This window comes from Coturnix japonica, chromosome 3, assembly GCF_054131305.1.
Source record: "Coturnix japonica strain WE chromosome 3, WE-NBRP24, whole genome shotgun sequence".
NCBI lineage: Eukaryota > Metazoa > Chordata > Aves > Galliformes > Phasianidae > Coturnix > Coturnix japonica.
In genome coordinates, this window is record NC_140665.1 from 47,169,262 (window position 1) to 47,188,633 (window position 19,372).

General features: G+C 36.4%; 1 protein-coding gene across 18 annotated transcripts in view; it reads right to left on the reverse strand.

Annotated features, from left to right (window-relative positions):
* Window positions 1–19,372, reverse strand: part of SYNE1 (spectrin repeat containing nuclear envelope protein 1) — a 275,903-nt gene that overhangs the window by 7,504 nt on the left and 249,027 nt on the right. For 12 of the 18 annotated variants that reach the window (XM_015858221.3, XM_085541498.1, XM_085541497.1 and 9 more), the window contains 14 exons: window positions 17,311–17,461; window positions 14,214–14,396; window positions 13,622–13,759; window positions 12,705–12,896; window positions 11,539–11,872; window positions 10,650–10,718; window positions 8,383–8,525; window positions 7,392–7,518; window positions 6,074–6,285; window positions 4,386–4,586; window positions 3,925–4,053; window positions 3,181–3,393; window positions 1,932–2,024; window positions 63–121 (listed from right to left, as the gene is read on the reverse strand). In XM_015858221.3, the coding sequence (XP_015713707.3) occupies window positions 63–121; window positions 1,932–2,024; window positions 3,181–3,393; window positions 3,925–4,053; window positions 4,386–4,586; window positions 6,074–6,285; window positions 7,392–7,518; window positions 8,383–8,525; window positions 10,650–10,718; window positions 11,539–11,872; window positions 12,705–12,896; window positions 13,622–13,759; window positions 14,214–14,396; window positions 17,311–17,461 (2,244 nt within the window). Of the gene's footprint in view, window positions 1–62; window positions 122–1,931; window positions 2,025–3,180; window positions 3,394–3,924; window positions 4,054–4,385; window positions 4,587–6,073; window positions 6,286–7,391; window positions 7,519–8,382; window positions 8,526–10,649; window positions 10,719–11,538; window positions 11,873–12,704; window positions 12,897–13,621; window positions 13,760–14,213; window positions 14,397–17,310; window positions 17,462–19,372 lie in introns of those variants that run through there. The other 6 variants (XM_032443851.2, XM_032443844.2, XM_032443846.2 and 3 more) reach the window with 5 other exon arrangements.

Genomic DNA, 19,372 nt, shown 5'->3' on the forward strand with positions numbered 1-19,372 from the left:
CCAATTTCCATCATCCTCTTAGGGTTCTAGAACAGAGTGCGGAAACCAGGAGAATAAGGTACCTGCTATGTGGACTGCTGACAGAGGGTCCAGGCTGTGAGAGACTACATTTGCCCCGTGGCTGTTTGCAATGAACAGGGGGTAAAGAAAGAAGAATGTTCAGTCCAGGCAAATAAAGACAAGCTACTGATGAAATTAAATTAAAAGTGCAGCAAAGGAAACAAAAATAAATCAAATGAAGTGATTGATACCCATGAACCAAGGAAACTGGCTTTTCTTTGTTCCTATCTGAGTATGAAAATGACTGGAACACGCACAGTGAAAATAATAAGAGTTTAGCCATTCCATTTTTAGCCAGAAACTCTGAATTAAAAAGTAAAAAACAAAACAAAACAAAAAACACTGGCAATTAAGCTGGAGTAATTTGGAATGTGAAACTGAGTGGAATATGGGGAAATATAGATATGTAAAAATGCATTTGCAGAAAAAATAAAATTACCAATTATCAGGGATAAAATTAAGGTCAGAAGGCCTCCATCTAGTGTTTGGCCTCTTTTCCATCTCCTTCCCCATAAGGCCAAATAACTGTAGGTGCATTTCTGCACCTGGAATTGCTGGAATATATAATGCATTTAGATGACTACCAATCTGATGGAAATTTGGTATTAGTATTTATTTATTTTTTCAGCATTAGCAAATTTGGAAGTGAAATTCTAAACAGTATCATAGCAGTCTCCAAAATTCTATTTGAAAAAAAATCCAAAAGTCTGAAAAACAGACCCAACTCTGGGTTAGTTGTATGGCCCGGGGAGTCATAAAATTTAGCTATACGTTATGAAGAAAAATGAAAAAATGTAGGGACATAAATGAACACCATCAAATTAGAGACAGACAAATGCTTATTAAAATGCTAAGACAGAGTCTATTATAATTCAATGTAGTACTCTTTAGAAAAAAATATTTTATGGTAAGGCACTTCTCTATCTCCTGTTACGATCAGGGATTCTCTAGTTAAATCAGAGTTTTTATTAATTATTTAAGCTCAAATTTAAAAGTGGAAAAAATTGACCTCTGTAATAGAGTGTAATAAAGATTTATGCTTTTATGTTTGAAAAGCCAGTATTCCTTTACATTCTCATACCAGAATCTAAAAGGAAACTAGTGAATGTAAAAAAATAATAATAATAATAATTCAAGAGCCATACAGTTTTTATCAAGACAGAACTCAAGAGGCTTTACAAAAAGTGCAAATGGAAAACACAAAGAAACAAAACCTTATGATTTTTTAATGAACTAAAGAAAAAAGTGAAGTAATCAACCAATAGAATTGCAGAAAAAGACAAAATAATTGCAGTTCCATTTCGGGCTTAGAGTATGGAAGTGTCAAGTACTAGGCATGTATTTGCTACATTTCTTGAATTTTGTGCCAGCGATATGAACAGGCAACTCCAGAGCTGCCGTTGTAGCCATTGATTAGGTCCTGTTCAGCTAGCTGTTTTGAACAATGTTGTATGCCCTTCAGCTTTATTTAACCATTCATCAAAAGCCTCAATAAGAATTTCTTGTTGAGGTTCCCGATGAAGCAGCTCTCTGAAGAGAAGGCCAAACAGAAATGGAGGACTGATTATACCAGACAAGACCGGACTTTGGGATGCTGCCATCACTAGACCAAAATACAAGAGACATGACATGCCATACCATGGTAAACCAACCACACTGACAGCCCTGGTTTTAGATAGTATTTACCAATTCCGATTTCATGCAGGATGGGATATGCAGCAGGGTCAGGGAAAGCAGCTGTGCTTTTTCTTAATTTATGTCATTTCCTTTCCTATCAAGTGAGATGAGGGGCCTTTCAGCTGGCTAGAGCTACTGTTGACATCTAGAGCTCCCACCCAGCAGATGGTAGAAAGTTGATTACTTAAAATTACCGTTCTCTGTCTGCTTGGTGTGCTTTGTCCAGATACAGGACTCACTGAGCCTGATGTGTCCAGTTCATCAGCAGAGGACCAAGAGGACAAATCCTAAATTCAGAAGGAATGGAGATCAGACCATCTGTTCAGGTAAGCAAACTCAAAAAAGCCCACAGTGAAATCTCTACTGCATTATTTCCAAAGGAAGACAGAAACAAATAAACAAACAAAACCAAAACAGTTAATACTTATTAACAATTTTTACAAGATTAAGGAATTCCATGTCATCTCTGTTGGTCCTGAAGAGAAACAAATGTAGCTAAAAGTTAACTGTATCAGGTGAAGCATTTTCTGCTAAGGGCAATACAGTGAAAAAGTATCACAGTATCACAGTCTCCTGCAGGTTGGAAGGGACCTACCTTAGAGATCATCGAGTCCAACCCCAAGATTCGAGCCTCCTGTGTAGCAGAGCAGCAGTTCTACCACTTGCGCCACAGGGGGGATTCGAACCTGGGCCTCTGGTGTTGAAAGCGGCATTCCTACCACTGCGCCACTGGAGTTTATGGTTTTTTTTGTTTTGTTTTTGTTTTTTTTTTTTAAATTGTCCTTAAATCACTGGAAGAGGTGGGAACCATCATGATTTTACTCCAACAGACAGAAACTCGCTAGAAGTGAAAACAGCCAAGTTCTCACACCTTATGAACTCATCTAATTCTAAGACTTTAAATAAAATGTGGTGTTTGATACTAACAGCCTTGAAATCGTTACTTTGTGCCATCTGTCACTTTTTCATGAACTTACATGCATAACTCCTTCTCAAATACCCTGTTGTACAAAATAATTTGAGAAGATTTGCAGTGCACCTCAATTACAGATTTATTTTATTATGCCTTTTCTACATTTTTTTTCTTCAGATTGAAATATATTTTCCTTTCCAGTGAAAACTAACATATTATAATTTTCAGTACTGAACCTAGCATAATTATCTCAGATACTTTGCCCATTCACTGGATCAGTAATGGCAGAATGAGAAAACCAAGATAACTGATAACTTGTTATATGAAATAGCAAAAAATTACAGGATTAAAAAAATTACAAAAATGTTCATATTAGGATGATTTCTTTGTGATATTCAAGATTAAATGTTTACTGTCTCGATAAGTAATGCAAATAACAGAAAAAACAGCCAACAGCACTGATCAGAGAAATACAGTTAAAGTAGCATGAAATATGACCAAGAAGCAGCAAAGAATAAAAAGACACTCACCAACTGACTACTTGAAATGTCTAGAGCTTTCTCTAGGTCTTTTATGTGACGTATGACTTCTTTCAAGAGGAGCTTAAGTCTGTTTCCAATGACATGGACCTTTTCTTTGGCTTCAAGGCAGTCTTTGCCTTCAGCATTGACTAACAATTGGCAGGACATATCTTGCAGTGATGCCACTTTCAACTGAGATTCCAGCAGTTCACGTCTGATTTGCTATTGTGAGGGTAAGCACCAGATTTTTTAAATTGATTTTATTTGGAAGGAAAAAAAAAACAAAAAAAACCAGCACAAAACAAGCAAAGAATTCATAAAACTAGTCACTTGAAATTAAGGAAATGGAAAGAAAGGAGGAGGAATAAACATTTCCAGGCCTGAGAAGCTCTAAATAGCTTCACTTGAAATGTGAAGAATGGCTTGCAGTTCATCCTCTGACTGCTTAACACTTCTGATATTTGTATCAAATTCTCATTGAGGGAAACAAAACACTAAAAGCAAAATGACAGCAAGACTGACAACAGCATAGCTGTCCAAGTTTTTAAATCTCTAGTTCTGCTATTGAAGGAATTGAGTGGTATTGTCCACCAAAGTAAAGCTAATTGCTGACTTCAGTCCCACAGCTGTGTGTCCTCACACAATATACAATGCTAACTGTGAAGAGAAAGACAAATCTTTCTCTTCAAAAATGCTTTTTTTTTTTTTTCTGATGATGTGCTTTGGGAGAGAAAGGGAAAATTATAGCCATACCATTAGAAGTCTGTGATGATCTTGCAGGATTTCTGAATCCAGGTTTGGATTGATGGGCACAATCTCATTTTTTCTTCTGTCAATATTCTCTAACCAGAGCAGCAAACCATGGCTCATTTCATGGAAATCCTGTAAATGATGAGTTTTGGTAATATAGCAGACAAATTTATATTTTCAGTTTATCCTATAATAGGTCCCGCTGCATAAATTCTAAAACTTACAAGATAGTGTAGAATAGTATATAAGAATAATATTCCAGTGATGACAAACTTAGAATATATTGATCTGGAAACATATGTTTCAAGGTAGTGCACATATATCTTCCATAAATCTCTTTGCTGAAACCATATTTTATCTTGCATGGGCAAGTTCCAGACTGGACAATAAGCACATCAGATGACTATATGGTTTGCATCTTTGATATGTTAGATGTTGACAATTTAAATAGACACAATACAGACCTGGCACTGCATTAATGCATCTTGCAGTGAGAAGCGCCACTCTTCAATCATACTGCATACATGATCCCAGCGAACGTTCATTTGAGTCAGGCGCTCTTGGAGCTTCTTGCTTTCTTCACTGTCTGACTGAGTAAATTCTGAACTGCACAGGTTGATGGACAAGATGATAGCTTTGCGGTTATCAATTGCCTTCTGCAGCTCCTTAATGATAAAGAATAGGGGGATAGGATGAACAAAGAGGTTAGTAAAACATGCTGCTTTCAGAAAAATCAAGTAGAGAAGGTACAAAAAGAATGTAATCATTTGCCTTTTGCAGCTGCATAATACCTCTTACTGTAATATACTCCTCTGCTCTGTGTATGAGATTTCTGTGCTCACTGTGTGACTGAAAATATTCACTGTCGAAAATCTACTAACATTTTACTGTAAGCATAAACTAGAACAAGCAATTAAACTTTTAAAAGGCTGAAGTCATAGTTGAATTCTGAAGATCTGGCACATACTTCAAATATTTTAGACAGAGAGGGCCCAAGAAAATTGAAGGAGTTGCAAGACAATTGCATTTCTGCTCATAATAAAACTTTTGCCCTCACTTCTCAGTTTTGCTGATAAACAAAAAAAAAACCAACATGTTTTCAAGTGGAAACTGCTGTCAGCAGTGTTTTAAAATAAAAGCTTTTACTGAGGGGAAGGAAAACATACAAAGAGTATAAACAACTTACTCCAATTTATAGAAGCAGAACATGTATAAAGACTGATTTGTTTACATTGGAAGCCACAAAAGAAACCCCACCTCTTTTGGTTTGGAGGGCACTAATGGGCTTTCCAAGAGTGGGTGAGATAAGAACAGGATTCTTATGAAATGTCCCCTTTTCCACCTAGTTTACAGCATTTGCTTAAAAGCCCCATGTCACAGTGACCTCTGTAGTACTTATGGCAGCTATATTTGGACTGCAGAGAAGATCAGTATTAATATACTTTAAATGGATCACCGTTGGAAACGGTCTTTACTGTCTTTCTACCTCATTCCTAGCATGGATTACAGTGCATTTTGGCATTGGCTCAACATTTCTGTGCCCAAGCTTATGAGATGCTAATAACTGAAAAGGAAGTTGTGGAGCTCCACGTTTGCAGATCTTTACAGCTGCATGATATCCCAAAGAGATCATAATGGCAATATTCAGATCCTGACACATATGAGAAAACTGAAGAAGAAACAAGAATATTTCAAAGTAAGACCATTTTTTTCCCTAAGTTCTATTGGGTGACACCAGTGAGTTAGGCCAGAGCTCATTTGGCACTCTCTTCTTCCTCCACACAAACCATGTCCCAAAGAGGCATTTATTTGAAAATAGCTATTTTTTTGCCAGCTTGAATAGATTTTATTTAACTTGGCTTTATTTTCCTTTCATCAGCTTAGATAACTGCATCAATTATCCATGCATTCTGGACTTAGAGAATAGCCACAGAATTACTATTCCAAAAATTCACTTGGATTAAATACTAAATACCACTGGTACATTTTTCTGCCAAAAGGTTATTCATAAAATCACACTGAAATTACTTCAGTCATCAGCTATGTGAAAAATGGAGCATTCCAGCTGAAACTATCAGTAACCTCACTAACATAGATGTTGCATTCAGTTCTGTTCAGAAAGTAAATAATGGAAAAGCGAAACAGAACTCACTTTCAATTTTCTAATCCTGAGCTCAATAGTTTGTATGTCAGTACTGAGATCAAGGCAGCGGAGCTTCTCCAGTTCTTCCTCTGTTTCTCCCAACCAAGCCCAAATGCTGTTTAGGTCGGAATTGAACTGCTGCCATTGCTGAAGGTTCTGCTTCATCCTTAGCTCCTTGCTTAGAGCTTGAGCCTGGATTAATTCCCATCGGTCAATTACACCTGGAATGATAATCAACAAATTCAACAAAAGTGAAAAAAACACACAACACATTTGCCACACAAGTAATTGTGTCACTTGAGCACTGCACAGTATAAAAAATGTTCCACCACCCCCCCAAAATCCTAATCCACCAAACACCGCATTGAAAACTAAATTAGGCTAAAAAACAGAATGGTGGAGAGAAAGAATGAGAAGTCTTGATGAGTGAGTGGGCAGCAAGAAATTTTACCACTTTCTAATGTCAACACTTCATGACTTTACAGAATTTAGTAAATAAATACAAATGTCATGGGTTATCAGAAAATGAACAAATCATAGAATGGTTTGGGTTGGAAGGGATCTTTAAGATATCCTCTCACAAGGTAATGTCCAGTATATAGGTATTATAAATCAGTATAAATGCAAACAAGTTAGAATCTGAATACATCTAACTAGCTAAATGCTTATTATCATTTTCATTAGTATTTGTAACTCTCAGAATTTAATATTCCTACATCATCATATTTGCTTAAGCTACTGTTGATGTACTGGATATTTATCTCTGCTAAAAAAATAACAAAGTATATTTCTTCTCATTAGTTAGCTTGAAATGCTGTGTCTTAGAGAAGGATAAGTTGCATCATACCATCAAATTAAAATTAAGATTAATTATAAATAGATTGTGCTAAACTGAGAACTGAGACGCTGCTTTCACAATCTCTGAAAAAAAAAATCCACGAAGTTGTTTTTTTTTTTTACCAGATAAAAGTGGAAAGTGATACCAGAAGAAATGAATGATGACATACATATTTCGTAGGACAACATAAACAACCATTTTTCAAAAGAGAACATTCAATAACAATGCACTGCATCTACAGGGACTTCCCTAAAGGCCTATTGCAACATGTCATTATAGAAAAAGGTTCTTAAAATGCATCTGCATGCATAATGTCTTCATATGACATATAGAATTAATACTTATAATCCCTACTTAATCCTAAGAGATGTTAAACAAAATATGATAACAGATAGTTATGTAGCACCAAGCTCGACTTCAAAAAAAAACACTGCATATATTCACTGTTTCCCTTTACTGCTTTCCATCAGAGAACTTAATGTTACTTACCAGCTGTTTGTGTTTCAGTACTGTTCAGATTAATAAGACCAGATAATTTTTCCTCTTCCTCTTTCAGTTTATATCCAAGCCTTTTTACTGAGTCTATGCTTCCACTGCACTCACCTAGTAGCTTCATCTGTGGTAAGAAACAAACAAAAAATCCCATCTCAGTGTGCATCAGTTGCAGGGAAAATGCAAATTGCAATGCAGCTTTTCAACAATTAGGTTAAAGTGTGAAGAGAAAAATCTATTACTTTGACAACCTGCCCTGGCAGTAGCAATGGAAATGATAATGGAAATTAAAAAGAGTTTATGTATAAGTTCAGATGAATTAGAAACAACTTAGTGTCTCTGTGCCAAATAACGCTGGAGGACTACAGGTGACATTAATTACAAATGTTAAGGCATCAGAAGACACAATTAAGGAAATAAACATCTGTATGGAAATATTACTATGCATCCAAGCACCTAATCTTTCAATTCTGTCAGGAGCAAAGTGGTCTGAATAATTTATGGAAAGATTTTTCTTCCAGAAAACCTCTCTGGGAAAGTTTTTCAATCATAGATTCCACATATGCACATATTTATTATTTTGGATCAAGATGAATATTGGGCATAAAACTATAAAACTTGCTCTTAAACGAGGAGTTTTAAATAAGGGTATCAACTTTAAATGGGCTATATCATATGTGTAAGAAATTAGTTTAGGACATTTAAAAAAACTATCATATCAGAATAAATTTCCTGGAGTCGTGTTCCTGTAAACTTACACTATTGTAAAACTCTAATAATGTAAACAGCAAAGCATGTGGTCATGAGTAGTAAACATAAGTCTGAGAAGCAGTAATATCTCATTACTATGTTGAAACAGCTACATTTCTTTCCACAGCAAATCTAAACTTGGAGTGCTTATTTGATTTGTGTTCCAATATACTGCACTGTGACCAAGAACAGAGATTTTTGGTAATGTCAACATGCGATGAGATGCAAGCACACGCACATATCCTTTGTAAGTGGCATCCAGCTCTGGTCCAGTAGGTGTTTTACTGCGGATGATGTTTTCTGTTTGCTGTATTTGGAAACGGCTTGTGTCTAAGGCTTTGTCCAGCTGTCGTATATGTGCTTCTAGAGCACCAGGTTCTCCTGTAACAAAAACCAAACAACAAAAAAGTGATTGCTATCCAAGTTGTCCAGAACTTTTCTCTACTTTTTGCCCAAGCAGAGTAAATGTCAGGAATACTAGATAGACGGTAAAGGAGAAACACTAGTGCAACTGCATGAGTGATACAATGTCAAAGCAAAAGGATGACTAGTTCCATTAGAGCATGGTTAGCAATAGTCCTAGGACAGATCACCATAGAAGTGAATAAGCATATGAAGAAAGAGTTCAGTTTCAAGCTTGCAAAATAGTGTGACAAGACAGTTTCCCCAGAGAGTGTTTTCAAGATCCAGAGATGACTGGATTTTTTGGACGGCCACAGGGAACAGTCCACAAATGATTAAAACAACCACATTAAGCAATTTCCCCCCACCCCCAATCTTTGACAGAAATGCTTAATACAGCTGAAAAATTGTGCTGTTCTACTAGATTGTTTGGAACACATACTGATGTTTTTGAAACAGGACTAACTTGAATTTTCTATGTAGAGATCAAATGAATTTTGTGATATGAATCAGATACAGCCAATTCTGACTGAAGCAGTCTGCAGCCTAGAGGACCATGTGAGAATCCTCTTATCCATATTCTATCATCGTGACTAATTTCCATTTGTTTACAAAGACAGTCTGAATTAGTTTATGAAAACAAGTTTGAAGGCATACATAGAGAAAAGAAGCCTTCTGTCCAGCTAATTACAGAAAACTGAGCCTCTACAATATTAAACCTTTTAATTCATAACAAATATCACTCTGCTAAATATAAGGGGTGCTCAAAAAAAAAAAAAAAAAGCCTCCCATTTTATCATGTTGGCCCATGACATTAGAGGCAGATACTGGTGATATGGCAGTAGAAGATGAACTTTGCTAACAATATTTTCGTTCATTTTGTTGCCATGTGACTGATATCAGCAGAAGGGCAGGCTGACAAATGGTGTCTGACGTGCAAGTATGGATGAAGAAAAGGGGTGTTATTGAGTCCCTCCATGCAGGAAAAAAAATAAACACCCAATGTCATTCATCAACACTTGCTGAGTATTGTTGGAGAACAAACAGTGGATGCGAGCACAGTGAGGTGGTGCATGGTGCCTTCCAGCTGTGGCGACAGCAATGTGAAAGACAAGCCATGTTTCAGATGGCCATGCACAGCTTTTACACCATAAAGTGAAGAGCATCTCGATAAGCTCATCCACGTGAATTGGGTAGTGGTGATGTTTATACTGAAAACAGAGACATTACTTTTGGAGCAAACTGGGTATATAAAACAAACTGCTGAATATTGTTTTTCCCCATATTACTTTCAAAATTTCCACAGGTCATGAAACTACACACATTTTTGTATTTATACTGTTTATCAATCACAATATTATTTCACTACCTGGGGAAAAAAATTAAAACAGACAGTGAACTCAAGGTCTGTCCCAAAGACAGTGAGATTTAAAAATGTCTGATATTTGCAGTATGTGGAATTAAGAAAGACAGTGTTTGTAAATGTGTCTAATCTGTGTGAGAGTCATCTAACAAGTGAAACAGTAGGTTTAATCTTGTGCAAAAACGCAAATTGAAAAAAAATCTGTCTTCCAATACAAAAGAGTATGATAAAGACACCAGAGGACAGTACATCATTGTAATCAAAACAACTAGCCTAAAATTTATATACTTAAGTCATAATTCAGACTGTGGTTGTATATAAAGATGTAAAAATGGGCAAAACTAAGCAATTAGGTTTCATTCCTTAACTTTATCATTTTCTTCTGTGTTAAAATTTGCAGAAATCACTCTTCTCTCAGAGACATAACGTACTGACTCCTGTTGAAGGACTTCAGAGAATAAATACCAATATGAGTAAATTACTAATCAGCAATATCTTGTTAGCCAGCAGGGAGGGCAAATAGTTTAAATATCATTGTTTTGTCCATGCACCTAATAATGCCTTTAATCACAGCAGTAAAGCAGGATAGTTCTACATTAACATGCCAGTGCTGCCAAGTAAGAAACATTTATGTTGTAAGTTGTGAAAAGTATAAAAGATGCAATAAAGAGGAGAGAGATGTTATGCTTGTGCTCTGTGATATTTGCACCTGGCTCTGCTTAATGTTTTTTTATGCCTACCAGAAATATTTTTGAGTGCGTTTTCTGTAAGTTCTACATAGGCCTCAAGAGTTTCAGGGATCTCTACATCTGAAAAAATAAAAGCACAGTCTAAATTGATAGCTCAGCAATGGCCATGTCTTCATAGCAGGAGTCTTTTTCATGGTATGGAGTATATAAATGGTTCCAATAGCGCAGATCCTTTCTGAAGAAGGAAAAATGATGAAGACAAATGCAAGGAGCCTGCTAAAGAGTCTCTTAATATCAAGGGAAACCTAACTCTTTTTCAGAGTGATGACCTGGAAAGCAAAAGAGCCACAAGATCAGAGTGTAATATAACATTAAACTTTCCCTCATGGTTGGCTGCAGTTGGTAACTTTCATTAATTGAGATTTATTATACAAACTATACACACATAGAAGGGATTTCCAGCTTTGCTGGAGAGCAAGAATTGAGATCTCACCTCAAGCTAAACTCAGTTGTTGGAGTCTTGCCTGAATATGTACTGAGTTAAGATTTACTTAAGAACCTCACAGTTTGAGTTGTGGATCTCTTCCCCAGCATTTCTTCACCTCTTGCCATATTGAGTATAGCTTCTTCTAGTCAGAATAAGTTGTAATGCATTGCTGTTACAGATGACATATCCCGTCTGGCAGGCTTCAGGCACAGAGAAACAGCCAATTCTCTGTCGTATCACATAAACCTTTGCAATTTTCCAAGGCTGTTGTCATCCAGGAATTTCCAGCACTGTGTCTAAGGCCAGAAGGCCATTGGGATCACTTCAGGAAAGCTATTTAAGATCTTCAGGGGCTATTTAGAATACTTTTCTATGAGCATCTTGGCCAAGAAGCCACACAATGCAGCATCTGCCCCTTTTTACTAAGAGAGGACACACAATTTGCCACCATACCTGCTATACTAGCTGCTCCTCTCAGATAGAAATCCTTCTCTTGTTCTCCATCTTCTTCCTCAGAGTGCAGTGCCCGTGAAACAGCTGTCTCCAGGTCTCTGCTAAGGTCATAATCATGATCCCACTCCAGAGGGATAGAGTCCACACTTGCAGGGGTATCCCGCCCTGATCGCTCACTTCTCACTGGCTGTGCAATAGGCAGTGAAAGGTTGGAAGAAGGATGTGGGGAGAGAACACTGTCTGCAGATTTGTCATGCCAGTGTATGTCAGAGAGATCTGCTGATTCATCCAGATCCACCTCTCTGTCAGATAGGTCATGTTCATCATCTGTCAGCTAGAAGAACAATGCGAACAGAAACAATCAATGCAACAAGCAGAAACACTCACTGTGTAGTCAGCCTGGGTAGAGTAAATATAAAGCATAAAGAAGCATTAGGTAATAGTCAAGTGATGGTGTTTCCATTTGCATCCTTTTTTACTCCTCCTTCAATATTTTTAGATCCATAAAAAAATAGAACGAGAAAGTTCAGCGTGCTTGCTCATTTTAATTATGTGTGGCACCACACAGTCTCGCATCAAGAAAATCTTTCCAGACTCTTTACTGATGCCTCTGTAATGCAGACATAAAGTTAAAAAAAAACTTTGGAATCAAATCATGGGAAGTGTAGGTGACCTTTGATGTGACCAGTGTTGTCATTACATTATTTCACATTTTGGAAAACCTTTTTTTTTTGTTCTTTTTCTTCATTTGGACTTGACTTATCTAAAGTAATATTGCTCTCTCTTTTTCAGCTGTTTTTTCAGTTCTGGAAAGTTCTGTCTGTACTGCATGGAGAGAAACTCTTTATCATTATTATTATTTTTTAAGAATAAAACAGAACTTAATGAGCCGCTGATTAAATCATATATTAGCAAAGCTTTATAAATTTCCAGTTAGCATGAATTTTCTTGATGATTTACCGAAAATCCGGACCTATTAAGTTTGCTTTCTAAACAGGACAAAAATAGCATGCAATGAAGAGACACAGTTGGTTAGAGTTGTAACGAGACTAAAACCACAAAATTTGGGGGAAAGTTACATGTTAGTTTGCTTCAACATGTTTCTCTCTTCTTGTTCTCTCATTGTAAAATGGCAATTAAGCAAATACATATGTAAGTATACACACAGGAAGACGGATCAGTTTCTTGTGATAGCGTTCCACACGTCCAAAGACCTCTTGACAGTAACGACGTAACTCATCTAGTTCTTCTTCAATAACAGCTGCATCCATAGGTTCACTTTTCTCAATGAGTTGTTCACCCTGAATAATTATCTGCTGAATTTTGTTGTTGTTCAGTGAAATTTCTTGCTGGAAAGCCTTTATAAAAGAAAAATCCATACTTTATCATTAAGACCTTCAAAGATATTAAGGATACAAGTCTTAGAAGTGTTTTTTTGTTTTTTTGTTTTTTTTTTTTAAGTAAGAATGGTATGGGTAACAAACAGAAATGATTCTTAGTATTCTTCTTAATATTCTGGCATGAGAAATTAGACTTAGCATTCCAGAGTCTTTGTTGTCAAAACCAGTAATACTTCATGGTTTACCAACTCATTTCTTTTTTGTTGTGTTTGGAAAAAATGCTCATCTCTAAACAAGCCATGCCTGTGATCAAATGGCTGAAATGGACACAGATTCTAAAGCTAACATTAGGGAATTCTGGATAACACAGTATCAACATTATTGGCACTGTTTGGACCAAAGAATGCATATTTTTTTTTATGCAGAAATGGTTAGAAAACATAGTAGTTGTTAGGTGTTAGCAATAGTAGAGAACTCCCATTATTTTCATAGACAACAACTCCTTTGATTAGAGAACTATCACCCTTGTTTTTCTGATAATTTTTGCTGAAAGATCTTTGACTCTGGCAGAAAAGTCTGAATTGAAACCTGACATATCCCAGAACTTACAAAGATGAAGTCAGTCTGTAAGAATCAAGTTATATAACACTGCTCTTTGGCATAATGTTAATTTTTTTTTCATCTATGAATGTTTATATTCATTTTCTCTTTCCTCCTCCTCATTCCATGCCATTACTCTTTACCTTAAGTTGCTTTATCTTTGCTTGGACATCACACTCTGAGAAATGTTCTATGTTGGTTAGCTGCAGGTCCATCTCTGTTAGCCATACCAGGATGCTATCACGTGCTGTCTCAAACTCCTCCCGCTGGCTGATAAAATGCTAGGGAAGGAGAGTGAGAAACAGAGTGGTGTGAAGTTACTAAAAGGACCCCAAAAACAGCAGTAAGCTGTTTAACTACAGATAATAACAGCAACAAAAAACAGCAACAGTAGTTCTCCAGAGAAATAATCTTCATGCCCTTCAAATTTAACCCAAAATCTGTACACCTTTTTCCCGCATGATTTCTAGGGATTCCACTTCAGTAATACCACCTTCATCTGCAATTAGCAGATGTATGAAAGTTAACTACTAAGAAGGAGCTGGCATTCATGGGCATCAAGCATTTACCTACAGACTACAGTTCTCTTTGAAGTAATAAAAGAATAAGAAGTTCCCTACTTCTTCCAAATCTAGAAATCCCCTAAAAACCTCTGCAAATGCATTAATCTGGAAGCTTCTGGAGCACCCTTGATTCATAAGGACAATAGTGAAAGCTTCAAAACAGAAAAAGTACTTTTAGCCTGCGCAGGATGGAGGTAACTCGCTTTTGTAAATTGTCCCATCTCTGGTTCCCCTCATGGACCATCTGCTTGAGGCTGCAGTCAGAATCAGTGCGGTTCTCCCGGGCCAGTCGGCGATATTGTTTGTTAATCAGTTCCAACTGAGTCAGACTTTCATGCACTTGTCTCTGGAAGGCCTAAAGAGGAATGCAAAGACACTATCAGCTTCACATTTTGAATAGCTACCATGTAGCATGCTGAAGAAAACACAACATAATGAGTTGATTGAATTAATCTCTTCAAAAATCATTTATTATGTTTCAGAAAAAAATGTCCTCTACCACTGTTACAAAGAAAAAAAAAAATCAAGCAAAGGAAAATTTATGGACTACATCACCATATTTCTCTTCAATGCAAGTGAACCATTTTTTGCTTCCACTGTAGTGTCACAAACTTGCTCTCCAGTATTGTTTACAATGCAAATAAATAGTCTTTCCCCAGACTGGACATTACCCTTACTAAGGACTAGAGAAGTGTGGATAACATGCTTCCGTAGAGAAAATTTCATTAAAAACAGCTAATGCAGAATTTCATCCTTAGCAATATACACTCTCCATATTATACTAAAGCCAAAAATAAGTAAGCACATTTTTATGATAAGACTAGAGGCAGAGATTAAGAAATAGGTTTGAAAAAAGAAAAAATATCAAAGCCAAAACCATCTTCTCAATATAACTATTCCCTTTGCTTAAGTCACTACTAAACTGAGTAGAGGACAACCAACAAGCATCAAATGGGCTTATGCTTGGAACAAAATACTCAGCAAAAGTGAATTCACTTAAATTTTTACAAAGAGAACAGAGGAGATAGCAGAGGCATAAATGATTGCATTTACTAGGATCATGCAATCCACAAACATGCAGTTGTTGCTTCACCTGTTTCCAAGACTTGTCCAGCAAAAAGAACAACAGTACATTTGTTTGCTATGCTTACACAGTTCAGCTAAACAACAATTCATCTGTTGCCTTCCACCCTATAACCTCTTTTCATTTCTCAGGAAACAACTGCGGAGGAAGCAATTTGACTTTGTACTGTGAATTAAGTGACAGTCAGCTCTGATTTCTGTGCTCAGGAATTGAAATGTTCTTACACAGTTTGCTGTTTGTTTTTTTTTTTTAACTGAACTGATTCAACTGAGGATACAGTGGGGAAAACAAAGTCAGAAAAATATTGTCAGCTAAAGCATAAAATTGCTTCAGTTATTATTTATTGGTTGCTGAGTTTACAATATATTTGCTGAATTACACTAAATTTTGAACACTGTTGCCTTTTCCATTCTTCCATTTTGGAAGTGGAAGAAAAATAATGAAGAAGAGGGAAAAGAAAAAAGAAGAACCCAAATGTAGGGAAAACAGGTTTCTAGAAACTTCTAGAAAGGCAGCTAAACTACACTTTCCAGCTAGTTCCCATTGACACTGTAAAAATTCCATAAGTTTGCAGGAGACAGAAGGTCACCATAAAAACTGAGGGTCAGTGAAAAACTTCAGATAACATCAGGTCAGATTTGAAAATCAAAGACAGCCAAGATATTTTTGATACTATTTCTTATAGGATGGCTTGTTAAACAAGATGCTTAAATACCGATCACTAAGTAAAATGGCAATGGGAAGAAAGTCCATTACAGAGCACTCATGTCCATAAAGTAAACTTCATTATACTGAAGTAACCTACCTCACTTTAATCAAGAAGTCTGTTTAATAACAGAACCTGGCATTCAGAAATGCAAAATGTCAATAATAAAACCCGAATCAGCTTGTTTCTGAATTAAATGTTAAACTAAAAAGAATTAACTGGTGTTAGATACTGTTTAAAATTTGCAATTTTTCCTCAGAGAAAATACCTTCTAGCACCCGGCTTTTTACAGAACTGCCTAAACAATTTGTTTTCCTTCTTCAGAAACAATTTTCTCTCCCACCTTGATATTCTTGTAATTCTAACACTGAGCAGAAGATCATCTGACTGGATCACCTCCAGAATGTCTGTGACAGCTGGGGTTGTTGCCTTGTTTCAGAAGAGAAAGCTGCAGAGAGACTTATAGCAGCCTTCCAGCACCTAAAGGGAGCCTATAGAAAAGCTGAGGATGGATTCTTTATCAGGAAGTGTAGTGGTATGACACGAGTTAAAGGCTTTTAGCTAAAATAGGGGAGAATTAGGTTAGGCATTAGGAAGAAATTCTTTACTCAGAGGTTGGTGAGACACTTGCATAGCTTGTCCAGGGAAGCTGAGGATGCCCCATCCCTGTCGGCATTGAAGGTCAGGTTGGATGGGACTTTGGTCAGCCTGATCTGGTGACTGGCAACCTTGCCCATGGTGGGGGGTTGGGACTGGATTATCTTTAAAGTCCCTTTCAGCCCAAGCTATTCTGATTCTATTATTCTGTGATTTTTACCTACAATTAGAAGCATGAACTATGTGTGCTTCCTATACATGCATACAACCCATTGTAAACATGAGACAAGGCATCACATTGTAGGATAAATGACAGTTATGTAACCAGCTTTAAAGCACTAACTATACTGACAGCCTGTCAACTTTTAAGTATACTTTAACTTATAAATCACGAGGGACACCATGTGGACATACAACAATACTTGCATGCACATGAATTTCGAGGATAAGAATCTCACATGGGGAAATCTTATTCTATATAAAACAAGAAAACATTTCAGAGGGCTAGAGTCAGAGTGTTACAGAAAGAAGGAATAAAAATCAAAGCAAAAGCTAGGACATAGAACATACATTTGAAGATGCACTTACTGAAGGGAGATAAATAAATGCTATGGAGCACCTACTGACTGAGTGTACTAAAGGACTACGTAAAAAAAAAAAGCCAAGAAATCTAACTGGTGAAAAAACAAGTGAGGCTGGATTGACTTATTAACATTTTCTGTTTCCACCTTCAACTAGAAACCAGTGAGGGCACTTGCAAGACCATAAACCCCATTATATTAATACAGTGTCTGCAGAGAGATTTGTTTATGAGAAGGGAGAGCACCAGCTGGCTGCTGTAATGTGATCAGTAGATATTGAATTTCAAGTATTATAAATCACCTCAAATTTCTTCAGTTCTTCCTTAGCAACTGTGTAAAGCACACCAGAAGAGCTTGGGAAAGCAGCTGTCCTCTCAGAGTTTTTTAGCCAGTCTTCAAATCTAGAGTAGTCATCCAAAAACTTTTGCCATAACCTCCACGTCTCTTCAATTCTGCAATAGATAACGGAAACTAAGAGAATGCTCAGATTGAATGCCAGATGACCTACAGCACTTTAAATAATTATCAACAACAGCAAAAGAGTACTGCATCAAATAATAACTGGCTCTTAATCTAAGGCAGCAGGGTTGATAAACAGGCAACAGGGAAGATCAGCTCATTCCAGACGGGGCTAGAATAAGACGATGGTGGGTTTTTTTAATGCATCTAATTTTGGTAAGAGTATAAAAAAGAACACTATAAACATGCAATAGGAGTTGGAAAAAATAACACCACACAGTAAATAACTTCAGAAAGAAAGGCCAGCATGGGTACCTAAGCCAACTTTTTAGAGATTAGAAATTCAGCACTACCTTCAACTGCAGATTTTTATTTTTTTAATTATTATTTTTTAGTTAATGGAATGCTAAAGATGTTGCAGCATACATTTTAAATTTCTTGGTCATTATTCTTCATCGCAAAGGGACATGAACTTGCTTAGTTTTTCGCCATTCACTAATAAGTGGTAAAATATTACCTCTCATTTTATACTGTAACTTCTTTTTAATAAAAAAAGGCAAAATTTCTACAAACTTTTCGTATAAACTACGTAAGTTTCTTTCAAAATAATGCCTTCTATTCATTTCTGTGTAAACTGTAACAGATACAAAGAGCATCAAAGCACTATTCAGTAAAGCAAATTCTCAGCTACAAAATGCTGCATTTCAACATAGTCACCACCATTAGCTATGCATTTTTGCCAGTGATGAACAAGAGGCTGCATGCCATGCTCATGTAAAGCTATATGAGAACATAGCTTATCTTTCATGTCACAGCTGCCACTGCTGAAACACACTACTACATAAAATATTCAGCAAACACTGATGAATGTCAATGGGTGTAATTTTTTTGCATGAAGGAATTCAATTCTACACCATGACTTTAAACACACCTCCACGTCAGATGCTGTTTTGTCAGACTGCCCTGCCGCTCTGCTTCCATATGTTGTACAGCAACAAAATGCAATGGACTATTGCTGAGAAAGCTCAGCCTCTACTGCCATACCACCATCATCAGCCTGACATTATGGGCCAATATGATAAAAGAGGAGGTATTGCTTTTGGAGCAGCCCTCATTTGTCTACAGATGAGTATGTGAAAATAGTGGTTGGCTCTTTACTCTGCCTCCAAATTGGCTTAATGTTGAGACTGTGAAATCCCAATAACTTCAGAATAAGATCTTTTTTGAGGACAAGCTGAATTCCAGCAGAACTTTGTCTGCTCTTGCATATAGATGGTTTTCCCATATCTTACATCAGAGAGGAACTTCATCCATGCAATACTCTGAGGCAAAATTCAAACTTTAATGTTGATATGTTGTTGAACTTAATACTGGATTTTTTTTTTTTGAAATGAAAACCTGTTTCTATATAAATTAAAATTCTAATTAATTATCGCTCAATTTACTGTTATACAAATCTATTAACAGCACAAATTAAAACAGAAACAATTTAAAAATCAGTCAAAGATGGCAATCTCTGTAAGTGAAGCAGGACAATGAAAGCAACAAACTCTTTGTTTAAGCTAAGTAAATAAAAAGTACAATAAAAGTACATTAAGAACACTCCACAACATAAAGTTCAATTCAGCATTTTGAAAATCCATAAAATTTACATAGATTAATAACTTCAAAACACACAGAAAATATCATCATAAATATAGTTCAAACAGCTATATGAACATCCATTATTAATGATCAGCTCAGAGCATATAGCATAGGCCCAAACTAGTCTAAATATTTCTGGCTATCAAATTCATCCATGCTATCCAAGATAGAAAACTATTGACCTCTGTTTTTCCACCGTGTTGTTGTCATATTTCCATCCAGCATTTCCATTCAAATGTCTGGAATTCATGGGTATGCAG